This window comes from Balaenoptera physalus, assembly GCF_965194825.1.
Source record: "Balaenoptera physalus genome assembly, chromosome: 13".
Classification (NCBI taxonomy): domain Eukaryota; kingdom Metazoa; phylum Chordata; class Mammalia; order Artiodactyla; family Balaenopteridae; genus Balaenoptera; species Balaenoptera physalus.
The window spans coordinates 73,524,792-73,538,975 of NC_138892.1; the positions used below are offsets into that span (position 1 = coordinate 73,524,792).

At 34.1% G+C, this 14,184-nt stretch overlaps 1 protein-coding gene across 13 annotated transcripts in view; it reads right to left on the reverse strand.

Annotated features, from left to right (window-relative positions):
- Positions 1 to 14,184, reverse strand: part of LRRK2 (leucine rich repeat kinase 2) — a 145,744-nt gene that overhangs the window by 69,616 nt on the left and 61,944 nt on the right. For 11 of the 13 annotated variants that reach the window (XR_014252805.1, XR_014252806.1, XM_082422516.1 and 8 more), the window contains 4 exons: positions 10,855 to 11,113; positions 7,447 to 7,635; positions 950 to 1,068; positions 451 to 520 (listed from right to left, as the gene is read on the reverse strand). Coding sequence is in view for 11 of the 13 variants with exons in the window: in XM_082422516.1 (XP_082278642.1) it covers positions 451 to 520; positions 950 to 1,068; positions 7,447 to 7,635; positions 10,855 to 11,113 (637 nt within the window). In the remaining 2 variants the exon portion in view is untranslated. The remainder of the gene's footprint in view (positions 1 to 450; positions 521 to 949; positions 1,069 to 7,446; positions 7,636 to 10,854; positions 11,114 to 14,184) is intronic. The other 2 variants (XM_082422517.1, XM_082422518.1) reach the window with 2 other exon arrangements.

A 14,184-nucleotide genomic window follows, 5' to 3' on the forward strand; every position in this document is an offset into this window, starting at 1 on the left:
GTTCATATGGTAAACGTTTATGGATCACCTACTACTGTCAGGCTCTCTTCAAGGCACTGGAAATTCAACAGAAAAGCAAACTATGGAACTTACATTACAGTGACAGAGATACAGAGTAAATAATAAATATTTAATCAGGTGGTATAAGTAGTGTAAAAAAACAACAGACCTGAAGAAGAACATCAAGAGTGGCATTGGTGAGGGTATTATTTACATTTCAGGAACACAGTAGGAAGGATTAAAAGTGGCCTGTATAACATCATAAGGCTAAATTTTTAAACCTATAATTGAATTTCATTTTTCTACAGTCTATGGAATCATTAGGTAAATATAATTTGAAGGTTATGTGAAATTGGCATCAAGAAAATTTGCATAATCAGAGGAAATTTATCAAAGTGCTGTATTCTGCTCAAAATATCTATTTACTTGTGATTACATTCAAATACTTACTGAGTGAATCATCTGAAGTCAATATTTTTCTTTTTCTCTTCAGTAAATCTTCATGATCAAAAATGGGTCCCTATTAAATATTTATAATAAAATTACCATCATTTTTTGGAGCAAAGAGAACATTTTCCTATCTGGTTTCTTTAGGAGTCACTATAAGATTACTAGCTAAAGTTTTCGTGGGACCAAGCCATACCATAAGACACAGACCTAGTCTGGGCTCCATAGACATGAAGCTCTAAAAAGAAAAAAGAGTAAAACCATTTTAAAGTGTACAGAGCACCTATATGCCCCAAACATGCTCAAAAGTCTACAAATGTAAGTTTAAAATAGCATACGTGCACGGACACACACACGTGTATATATAGAAAAAGGGAGAGTTTTCTCACATTAGGGAATTTCTGCACCAATAGCTCCTAGCTTTGGCACACAATTTCAGTTATCGAAAGAATGTCAAAAAAAATATACAATATTTAACTGCAGTTTTTACAATATAACTTACCAATGAATTGGAATGTCTTTGCAAATTTGGTGAGCAACGCTGCAAGGCAGGATCTCGGTAAAATTCTCCTACGCTAATTGAATTTGATTTCTTTTTCACAAGAAATGAGCCTTCACTTCCTATTTTTAAACAATAACATAGAGGCAAGTAAGAAAAGCTGACCTAATCATAAGATGATTAGGATCATAAAATGATTAGGATTAGCATAGTAGTTCAATCACAAAACATTAAACACATTTTCATGAATGGAAATTGCCCAATTCCTTTCATAACATCTTTAAAATAGAAATGATAAACTATGTCAGCTTGTCATTTTCAAATTCAACTACATTATTCTTCATCCACAAATATTTACTGAATGGCTCTCACAGACTAGACACTGAGTAAGTGCAGGATAAAGATAAGCAGGAAAAATAATCCAGGCCTCATATGAGCTCATAGTACAGCAGGAAAGAGCCAAGTAAAAAAATAGTTACAAGTGCTACAATAAATACATTCATGTTCAGGAAGCAGAGAAAGTTTATACATAAATCTGACCAATGTTATTCCTTTCTGGTTCTCTGAATTTTGCTTAGAAAATTTTCGAATCTTGTTTTAAATATTGGAATCACACTGAATTACTTAACATTCAGTAATTTTGAGTACATCTCTGTTTGAATTAAATATTTTATAGTTTCATTTATGAAATGACATTAAAATAAACACAATGAGTTTAGTGGCAATATTGTTTTGAGAGAGAAGAGAATTACTTTTAAAATTATGGATTTTCAAGAAAATAAGGATGAATATTAGTCATATTTTAAGGATAAATAATGTAGAGCCATTTTTAAGAACTCATGAGATTTTAAATTCTATCACTTTTTATCTTAGAAGCATAAAGAATTAATTGTGTCAAAACAAATTATAAAATTTACAAATCCAAAAATCAATTATTTTTACGTTAGCATTTCTGATGTTTTCCTTTATTTAAAAATACTTAAAGAGAATTCTTCTTTATTCATGATGGTGTAACAAACACTGAACTTAACCTCCCCACAACAAACAACTAGAAAATTGGACAAATTTTTTTAAACAACTGGTTTCAGACATTGGGCTGCAGAGAGTACAGGACTGTGTAATCCCTGAAAGAAGGGAAACAAATTATGTGAACCTTATGATCACCCTGGCATTCTGCCTGGAGGCAATTTAAGGGCCATAGGCACAATGAGAAGGAATTTAAACAAAGCCCAATGGCTTTCCTGAGATGAGGAAATGGAGATCAGTGTTCATGGAGACTAACTTAGCTGGGAGTTCCAGGAGAGAGTCATGGAAAAAGAGCTCCAGTAATCTGCATAGGGATTTCCTATAGCTGTGCACTAGAAGAAATGTAAAAGGGAGTTCTTCAGGAGGAAGGAAATGATACTAGATGCAAACTTGGATCAATATAAGGAGTTTAAGTCATCAAAAAAAAGTATAGTATTTAATGTATGTGCACCCAATAACAGAGCTTCAAAATACACAAAGCATAAACTTATAAAATGAAAAGGAAAATTAAGAACTTGATAATTACAATCTCAACATTTTGTTCTTAAATATAACAAGTAGAGAAAAAAAATCAGTAAAGATATAGAAGACCTGAAAAACACTATCAAACAAGTTGACCCAATTTCACCCAACAACAACCAAATACATTTTTTAATTGCACATGAAACATTCACCAAGATAGACCACACAGTAGTCCACAAAGCATGTCTCAATAAATGTAAAAGGACAGAAATCATCAGAGTAGGTTCTTTAACCACAGCAAAATGAAATTTGAAACCAATAAGAGAAAGCTATGTGGAAAAATGTCCAAGTATTTGGAAAATAAACAACACTCTTCTAAATAACTCATGAGTCAAAAAATCACAAAGGAAACTAGAAAATTTCAAAAATGAATGTAAACAGAATATATAAAAGTTGTGGGATGCAGCTAAAATGGTGTTCAGAAGGATCTGCATGGTCTTAAATGTTTATATTATAAAATTAGAAAGCTCTAAAAATCAGTGTTCTAAGCTTCCATGTTAAGAATCTATAAAATAAGAGTCAAAATCTAAATAAGTAAAAAAAAAAGAAAAAGAAAAAGAAAGAAAAGAAAAAGCAAAAATCAATGAAAAATAAAATGGACAATCAATACAGAAAGTCAATGAAACAAAAACCTGATTCTTTGAAAAGATCGATAAAATTGATCAACCTTGAGCTAGACTGAAGAAGGAAAAAAGGAAAGACAAAAAATATCAGTGTCAAGAATTAAAGATCAGATATCACTAATGATCTTACAAACATTAACAGGACAATAATAGAATTATTATAAATAATAATAAACAATAAATTTGGCAACTTATGTAAAGTGGACAAATTCCTTGAACATTTCAAATTACAAAAACTGACAAAAGAAGTAACAGAAAAATCAAAAGAACCATAAATTTATTAAAGTTATTATATTTATAATTTAAAAGCCTCCCCCCCCCCACTGAAAAGTACTCCTAACCTACAAGGCTTTACTCATGAATCCTATTAAACATTTAAGACCTCTCCTACACAAATTCTTTCAGAAAACAGTGGAGTCAGGAGCACTTTCCAATTCATTTCACGAGGTTAGCATACTCTCATAGTTACAACAAAACAAAACTACAGACCAATATCCCTCATAGATGCAATATCCTTAACAAAATTTTAGAAAATCAAATCAAATAATATATTAAAAGGATAATACACCATAATCCAGTAAGATTTACCCCAGAAAAGCAAGTTTGGTTTAACATTAGAAAATCAATCAATGTAATTAACTAAATAACAGAATAAAGGGAGAAAATATTCCCATTTCAACAGATGCAGAAAAGCATTTTCCAACACCCATTATGATAAAAAGTCTCAGCAAATAATTACTAGAAACAAGTTTCCTAAACCTGATGAAGGATATCTATTAAAAAAAGAAAAGAAAAAACTACATATAACATCATACTTAATGATGAGAGACTGAATGCTTTCCTCCTAAGTTTGGAAGCCAGGGAACAATGCCTACTTTTACTACTTCTATTCAGCATAGTACTGGAGGTCCTAGCCAGTGTAATAAGACACGAAAAAGAAGAAGAAGAAAAAAAAGATATACAGGTTAAAAGGAAGAAGTAAATCCGTCTTTATTAGCAAATGGCATTATTGTGAACGTAGAAAAATATGTGGAGTCAACAAAAAGCTGTTAGAACTCATGAGTTTTGCAAGTCCACAGGATATATTAACATACAAAGAAATCAACTGCATTTCTATAAACCAGCAGTGAATGAACTACTGGAAATTGGAATTCAAAAACAATGCTATTTACAATAGCATCAAAAAACATGCAATACAAAACATTGGTGGGAGAAATTTAAATGACAAATACACAGAAATAAATACTACATTTATATGTCAGAAGACTCATTATTAAGACACCAGTTCCCTCAAATTTATTTCTAGATTTAATCTAAAGAAATTTTTATTTATATGTTAATTCTTTATTATATAACAATAATACATTATTTATACATTAATTCTATAGTAAATGTATATAGAGATTTAATTCTAATAAAAAATCCCAGCATAAAATTAATTAGTTGATTCAAAATGTATATGGAAATGCAAACAACCTAGTATAATAAGAAAAATTTTGAAAAAGAACACCACCAGAGAACTTATACTACCAGATTTCATTAAGCTAAAGTAATCAAGACAGTATGGCATTGGCATAAGGATAAAGATTTAAATCAATGGCACAGAATAAAATCCCACTCCTAAGCATATACCTGGAGAAAACCATAATTTGAAAAGATACATGCACCCCAATGTTCACTGCAGCACTACTTACAATAGCCAGGACATGGAAGCAACCTAAATGTCCATCAACAGAGGAATGGATAAAGAAGATGTGGTACACATATACAATGGAATATTACTCAGCCTTAAAAAAAAGAACAAAATAATGCCATTTGCAGCAACATGGATGAACCTAGAGATTGTTGTACTGAGTAAAATAAGTCAGACACAGAAAGCCAAATATCATATTATGATATCATTTATATGTGGAATCTAAAAAAAGGGTACAAATGAACTTATTTACAAAACAGAAGTAGAGTCACAGATGTAGAAAACAAACTTATGGTTACCAGGGGATAAGGAGGGGAGGGACAAATTGGGAGACTGGGATTGACATATACACAGTACTATATATAAAATAGACAGCTAAAAAGAACCTACTGTATAGAACAGGTATGTCTACTTAATACTCTGTAATGGCCTATATGGGAAAAGAATCTATAAAAAGAGTGGATATATGTATATGTATAACTGATTCACCTTGCTGTACACCTGAAACTAACACAACATTGTAAATCAACTATACTCCAATAAAATTTTTTTTTGATTTTTTTTAAAAAGAATGCAGAAATAGAAGCACACCTATATGGTCAGTTAAATAGGATAAACATGCCATTACTTCAATGAGGAAATATAGTATATTCAACAGTGATGTTAAAACAACTGGATATCTATGTGGAAAAAAATAAATGTCAATTCTTCACTGACACTATATACCAAAATTAAAATGGATTACAGACCTAAATGTAAAAGCTAAGAATTTAACACTTCTATGAGAAAACACAGGAGAAAATATTCACATATTTGAGATAGGAAAAGATTTCTTAAATGGGATAGAAAAAGCACAAACTAGAAAAGAAAAAAATGAAACACTGCACTTTTCAAAATTTAAGACCTCTGCTCTTTGAAAAATAACATTAATAAATGAAAAAACAAGCTATAAATGAAATAAAATATTTGTAATTCATATATCTGTCAAAGGACTTCTACTTAGAATATAAAAAGAACTCTTAAAGTAACATGAGACAACAACACAATTAAAAGTTAGCAAAGATCTAAACAGACACTTTGCCAAGAAAATATCAATATATGAATGGCCAATAAGAACATGAAAATATTCTCAATATCAATAGTTTTCAGGGAAATGAAAATTGAACCCAAATAAGCTAGGACTAGAGCCTCACTAGAATGGCTAAAATTAAACTGACTTACAATACTAAGTGATATAGTGTAATGAGGATTCAGAGCAACTAGAATTTTCATACATTGCTGGTGGGAGTATAATATGGTATAACCACTTCAGAAAACAGCCAGACATAAAAAAGGACATACTGTATCCTATTTATATGAAACTTGAGAAAATACTAATTTAATCTATTGTGACAGAAAGCAAATCAGCGGTTGCCAAGGGACAAGGTGGGGGGGACGATTTTTGTAAAGAGGCATATAAAGGAACTTTTTTGGATGATAGAAACATTGCATAACTTAATAGTGGTGATGATTACATGGATGAATAAATGAAAACATATACTTAAAATGGGTATATTAGTATATCTCAATAAAGTTGGGGGGGGTTATTTATTTATTTATTTATTTATTTTTGGCTGCATTGGGTCTTCATTCCTGCGTGTGGGCTTTCTCTAGTTGTGGCGAGCGGGGGCTACTCTTGGTTGCAGTGCGCAGGCTTCTCATTGCGGTGGCTTCTCTTATTGCAGAGCACAGGCTCTAGCTGCGTGGGCTTCAGTAGTTGTGGCACATGGGACCAGTAGTTATGGCTCGCAGGCTCTAGAGCGCAGGCTCAGTAATTGTGGCGCACGGGCTTGGTTGCTCTGCGGCACGTGGGATCTTCCTGGACCAGGGCTCGAACCCATCTCCCCTGCATTGGCAGGCGGATTCTTAACCACTGCACCACCAGGGAAGTCCCAATAAAGTTGGTTGTAAAAAATGCTTGGACTTGAGACATGAGATTTTGGAATAACCCTTATTTTTGCCCTCTCAAATGTCTTTATCACCCAAAGTTTTCAATCATACTATTTTAATAAAAAAGCACCTCACCCCATTTTTACCAAACTGTATTATGTTAAGTGTCAGCCTTAATCACTGCCATTAATATCCTGCCATGTTAATTTTTTGTTATTTCAGGAGTTATTAAAATCTTATTTTTAACTCTAATAATGATAAAAATATTTTTTATTAAGCACTTTCTATTTGCAAGCACTCTCCCAGACACTTTACATACATTTTTCCAAATTCCTATAAATAATCCTGGAAGTTTAGCAACACTGCCTTTAATAAGGATAAGGGGCTTACACAAACCACAAAAGTATCTGGTCAATGACAGAATATGGAATCCAATTCCAGTCTGAGTCAGTGTTTTCACTGCAATAGCCACCACTCACTGATTATGGGCAGTATGATAACACTTAAAAGTGTAGACATACATTTTCTTCATTGCCTTAAGTAGCAGTTAAGTAATAGTAAGCATTAACTATTTCCACTAATGAATACAGTTTTCCTCAAGATTTTCCAAATGAAGTAAATCAGATTTTTGTCCCAATTTCTACTGTTCCATGCCAGAGGGTAAGTGTTTTAAAACATAACAGACTCTATTGTTTAGTAATAATTACCTTCACTATCCAGGTCATCACTTTGAGCAAACACGTTGTCAACATAAGACTCGGGAATGAAGGTCCATTCATCAAATTTATCAAGTATTTCTTCAGAAAAATTCCCACTGCTGCCTGAGGCTGTTCCTTCTTCCACAGCACTTTTCATCTGATATCTGAGCACCATTCTCGCTAGGGTGGATCCTATATCTAAAAATAAAAAGATATACCAGCAACAACTTTTTTTTTTTCAACATCTTTATTGGAGTATAATTGCTTTACAATGTTGTGTTAGTCTCTTCTTTATAACAAAGTGAATCAGCTATATATATACATACATCCCCATATCTCCTCCCTCTTGTGTCTCCCTCCCACCCTCCCTATCCCACCCCTCTAAGTGGTCACAAAGCACCGAGCTGATTTCCCTGTGCTATGCGGCTGCTTCCCACCAGCCATCCATTCTACACTGGGTAGTGTATATATGTCCATGCCATTCTCTCACTTCGTCCCAGCTTACCCTTCCCCCTCCTCGTGTCCTCAAGTCCGCTCTCTATGTCTGTGTCTTTATTCCTGTCCTGCCCCTAGGTTCTTCAGAACCTTATTTTTTTTAGATTCCATATATATGTGTTAGCATACAGTATTTGTTTTTCTCTTTCTGACTTACTTCACTCTGTATGACAGACTCTAGGTCCATCCACCTCACTACAAATAACTCAATTTCGTTTCTTTTTATGGCTGAGTAATATCCCATTGTATATATGTGCCACATCTTCTTTATCCATTTATCTTCTTTATCAATGGACACTTAGGTTGCTTCCATGTCCTGGCTATTGTAAATAGTGCTGCAATGAACACTGTGGTACATGACTCTTTTTGAATTATGGTTCTCTCTGGGTATATGACCAGTAGTGGGAATGCTGGGTCGTATGGTAGTTCTATTTTTAGAAATCAGTAATTATACAAGCATAAACATATATCATACCAAAGTTCCTTATATAGTCTCCTACTTCTAAGGGAATTTTTTATTCTTACTTCAAAGTCACTTTGCAATCATGATACTGTATAAAGTAGCAGGCAATGAACTTAAATTTTTTAAAAATCATAAAAATTTACACAAAGCTTTGGTGTTGGTGACAAAACTGAACCTTTATGAAACACTTGATCCAGAAAGAGGTCTGGGCCTTGAAGCCAGACAGGCCTGTGCTCAAGTCACTTGCAAGCTATATAAGCTCCCTGAGTGTCAGTGTCCTCACTTGGGAAGTGAAGACAACAACATACACAGCACAGGATTATGGAAAATATTAAAGAATATGATGCATGTGAAGTTTTTAGCAAAATACTTAGAACACAGAAGATAATAAATGATATTCTTATTTTTATAAACTATTTGCTGAGTGATTCATTCTATTAGGAAATTTGATGAAATTCCAAAATTCTTAACATTCTTCTTGCTATTTTACTGCATTTTATATTATGCTCTATATTGAAGAAATAAGTTGGCAGAGTTCTCATTGTCCTACATATATCCTGGAAAATTTCTTAAAATATTACTCTCATAACTCACATTACAACATGTGTGCGTAACTCAAATAGTACCTGGAAAATGTTTTAAAGCTTTGAATTCAAAATGTTCTTTACTCAGACCAGTTGTCAAAAAACGTATGGCTATGCCCTCCAATCTATTAAATGACATTATATTTTTTAAATTAGGTAAGACTTGTCAACACTTGTAAAAAACTTCATACAGAAACAAAAGAATACCCTGAATGTATATCTCTCTTCATACCTCTCCAAAGGCCCACAATTCCTCTCCATCAGATATCAAAGATTAAAGTAAGCAGGTTGTTGGCATGAGACCAATTGAAGTGATAAAACATGGACTCTAATCATATTTCATTAGTTTCCAAGGTCCCCAAAGGCAACCAGGGAACCCATTTCTGGATTTTTTTTCCCAACATGGTCTTTTCACATTCGAACACTTATGACTACCATATCCCAATTGTCTTTTCACCAGTACTAGTATACTAAAAATATACTGTTCTCTAACAGTGTTTTTTCCCTTAAGAATGCATTCTAGGGACTTCCCTGGTGGCCCAGTGGTTAAGAATCCGCCTGCCAATGCAGGGGACACAGGTTCGAGCCCTGTTCCGGAAAGATCCCACAGGCCGCGGAACAACCAAGCCTGTGTGCCACAACTACTGAGCCTGTGCTCTAGAGCCCAGGCGCCACAACTGCTGAGCCTGCATGCCACAACTACTGAAGCCTGCGCACCTACAGCCTGTGCTCCACAACAAGAGAAGCCACCGCAGTGAGAAGCCCGCACACCGCAATGAAGAGTAGCCCCGACTCGCTACAACTAGAGAAAGCCCGTGCACAGCAACAAAGACCCAACGCAGCCAAAAATAAATAAATTTATTAAAAAAAAAAAAAAGAAAGAATGCATTCTATATCTGGACATTTGGATTTGCTAGATGTTTTTCTCCCAATGAATGCAAATCATTCCACTGCATGAACATATCATAATTAATTTGAATAGTTCCTTTTGGGGAATACTTAGGTTTTTCCCTAATTTTTTGTTATTATGAATAATATTTTAATGTGCATCCTTGAACATAATTTTTGTGCACATTAAGAATGCCTGTATCATGGATCCCTATCAGCATATTCTTGGGTCAAAAAAGTATGGGTGTACATTTAAAGTATTAATGGATATTGCCAAATTTTCCTCAAAAGAGGACAATTTGAATTCATATCTATAATGTGTGAAGTACCTGTCTCCACATATGCTTATCAACATAATTTCTTACCGAATTTTATATTTGCCTATACTATATTTAATGAGCACTTACTATGTGAAAAGCACTAGTATAGATGCTAATGGTAACTGTCATCAATGTACTTAATGTATACAAGATCTATATTAACTTGAAAATACATCCTTAAGTGAAATGCGAAGTATACTAACTTGAAAATGCAAAGTATATATGTGTTTATGTTTCCATGCACATATTTTAATTCATATGTAAGCATACAAAAAGTCTAGGGAAAAAATCTACATTGATTACCTATAAGTGAAAAAATAAGTTGTTATTTTCTTCCTTAAGAGTCTTATGTTTTTCTATTTGTAAATGCACATAGATTATTTTTATAATAAAAAATAAAATATGTAACAAAGAAAAGAAACCTGACAGAAAGATCCCACTGTTTTGCTCTATCTTTATAAAATATGTATTTGCTGGCTCATAAAGAACTTAAATATAATGTCAGTTTCAAGCATTTCTTGACAAAAAAAAAAAAGATATCCAAGCCTTTACAATATTTTTGGCTTAAGGTGAACCAAACTGGAATGAAAACTAACTAAAAGATTAGTGATTTTTAAAAATACTACTAAAATTAAGACTTGTACAGACTTTTCCTGTTAATCCTTACTTGTCTCTTTTCTTAAATTAGATGTCTTATCTGGAAATAGAGGACCAAGCCAAGAAGGTTCAATTTTTCCCATACAAAATCCTCCAAGGCAGATGCTATTATTGGCCAGATCCAGGGCAAGCCTCTTTAAGAGTAAGCTGATGATTTGGCTGTCGCCTTTCCCAATGCTGATTGTTAGAGCTTTCCGTACATCCTGCTCACGGGATCCACTATTCAGTAACAGTTCTACCAGTTTGGGACTGCTCGCTTTCTCACATACCTATTAAAGAAAAAGAGAAGGTAAGCATACTAAAAACCTGTCATTTTTCCTTTTAAGAGACTGATAATCAAACTTGGAGTGATTTTTCCCTACATCCGTAAATTTAGAATGAAACAAAATAAGGCAAAACTCATCCTTGAAATAGATTAGGAAAATAAAATAAGATTAGCACCACAAATATCAGAGCAGCATAAATCAAATAAATCTGCCACATGAGAGTCAGTTACCATGAAAAAGGCAACATGATATGAAATAAAACTCATAGGCTTGAAGTCAGAATACCTGAGGCTCCAACAATTTACACGTTTCTCATACTTTTGGACTTCTGTTTGCTCATTGGAAGATATCTGGGAAACTAGTACCTTAACACAGTAAATGCTACTGCCCTGCCTTCATTTGTGACATAGAATAACTAAGTGTGAGTATAAATATTATAAAATTTGCTAATGCCACATGCAAACGACAGTCATCATTTACTTCTGGTTTTCCAGGACAAGAATTTTAATTTCCACAAAAACATATCTTGTCTCCCAGTTTCCTACCTTCCCCTGAATGTTAAGTTTTCAGAGCATGTCCTCAAGGTGGGTTAGCATGCTAGCTGCTACAAAAACTAGAGTGACCATAGTAAGCAGAGAGAAGCCTTAGCAACCTGCAGCATAGCACACTGGTCCAACCCAGCAACAGCTTCTGAAAGGCAATGGAATGTGATGTTATCAACTAGAAGAACAAAGTCATAGATAATATAAATATTATACGCCAGGTACTGTGCTAACTTCTGTAAACACATGACCTCCAATCTTTATTTTTTAAAAACCTATGCCGTAAAAATTATTACCCCCATTTTATAGATGAATATTTAGGAAAAATATGTGATTTGTCCAAACCCTTAGAGCTAGTCAATTAGAGACTTGGATTTGAAATCAAAGCTGCTGGCTCCAAAGCCTGTGCTCCTTTCATGACCCAATATTAAGGATTAAAAAATAAAAGGAAAGAAGACCCTAAGATTCAGGGTACCAGGTCGGTGGAACAAGATGGTTGGGGAAAATTCCTGAATTCTTCAGAATTAAAGTGTGTCCAAGAGGTGTGAGGGGACAGTCCTGTGGTGTGATGGCACCAACTTAATGCCCACCAGTCTCCAGGATCACCCACCTTCAACCCATTCTCCCCAGAGCCACTATAGTACTTTTCTAGTCTGGATATGATCAGGTCATTATCCTATTTTAAAATCTTCTAAAACCTTTCTGCTCCAGGACATTCCCCCAAATACGACATGAAATTTTGCAAACCTCATTACCTTCATTTATGCTATTTCTCTTGCCTCAAATATCTAATTCTGCTCTTCAGCCAGTAAAAAGTTGTTCATTCTTGAAGGAATAGTTTTAAACTCTCTTGCACATTAAGTCCTTGCTATCAACTTCCCAGGCTACACACACCCTTCCTCCTCCAGATGCCCATCCCATTTTGTTTAACATAGCACTTAGCACACTGAACTAGACATGCTTATCTGCTTTATAACTAGAATGAAAGGCATGGATGCTACTGCAATTCAATTTGTACCTCTGTACCCTAGCACAGTGCCTAAGGAATATATTTAATTTAGCAAATTATTAAAATCCTTTAAGGGCCCACAGGAAATTTTAAAGGAAGGAAGGAAGGGAGGGAGGGGGGGAGGGAGGGAGGAAGGAAGGAAGGAAGGAAGGGAGGAAGGGAGGGGCCAAAAAACTCATTTCTTCTCTTGGAGACCAGCAATCTTTTACCTCTAAATTATGGCATTTACTGCCTACCTTGTATTAAGGTGATTTATGTTTTATCCTCCCCCATCTCCCAATAGACACTTTGAAACAGGAAACTCCTTTTCTATTCTTTACTGACTATCTAGCACTGTGCTTTCCACAGAGAAGATGCTCAATACATTTTATAGCAGAATTTTCCTCAGGGGACCCAAGCTATCCAAGCTGATTTCAGGGATATGGTGCCATGAAGAGATAAATATATAAGAAACAGTATCAGACAAAAGAAATAAAATTATGAAAGTAATTCCAACTTCATGAGAAAGAAAAAAAATACTGCTCAGATACACACAGTTTTATATTTTAATAATGAGGATAATTCAAATATAATCAAACTGTAATTTACTATCCTTTGCTATCTTGTCTCTCATATTCTAATTTATAAATAATTCAGCCCACAATCATATCCTAATATTTCAAACCAGCATTCAGGAATGAATGTACAACCCCCTCCCCCCACCACCACTATCATGAATCTGTTATGTAAACAAAAGATTAAAGCAGGCAGATTTTCCACTACTTACCTGTAGAGTGTCCTCAGGCAAGTTACTTAACCTTTCTGAGCCTCAATTCCTCTCCTGCATAATAGGATAATACTAGGACTTATTCTTAAGGTTGTTGTGAGGAGTTTATTAAGTAAAGGGCTCAGAGCAGGGCCCAGGTGATAATGAACACCACAGAAGCGTCTGCTATTATATTTATTCACAATTCATTATACTTGCTCTTCCCACCATGACTTGATGAGTCATCTTCAGGTCTCTATTCATACATTTTCACACCCAATATTAATCCTCCATATTCTTCTCTACCAATCATGTACATTACATTATTATTACATTCACCTCAGAAAACCTAACAAGATTCTCTGTCCTTGCTCTGAATAGTTCTTAATTATGCAGCATTGGTGCATGAATAGTCTTGATTATGTTACTTTGCACTGGTACAAAATAAGGTATGTTCAATCGATCTACCCACAATATTTAATCAACATTTATTATTTGTTAGATACAAATAATCTCTGACAACTAGGATAAATTCTTTACATTTAATACACCCATGGATGTAAACATCTGATTTTAAGAAGAAAAGATATAAATAAGTACATTAAGTCCAAAAGAACTTGGGAAGAAGAATAAGGTAAAAAGCCTTTTGTATAGAAATATTTGGATAAATTGAGAGAAAAGTAGAAAGCACTCCCTGTGGGGAATGTAGAGTAATTGCACTCAAGTGATTTTAGTTATGTTGTTTCCCTAGGAAAAATCTGAAGGGGAAGTTTCTTTT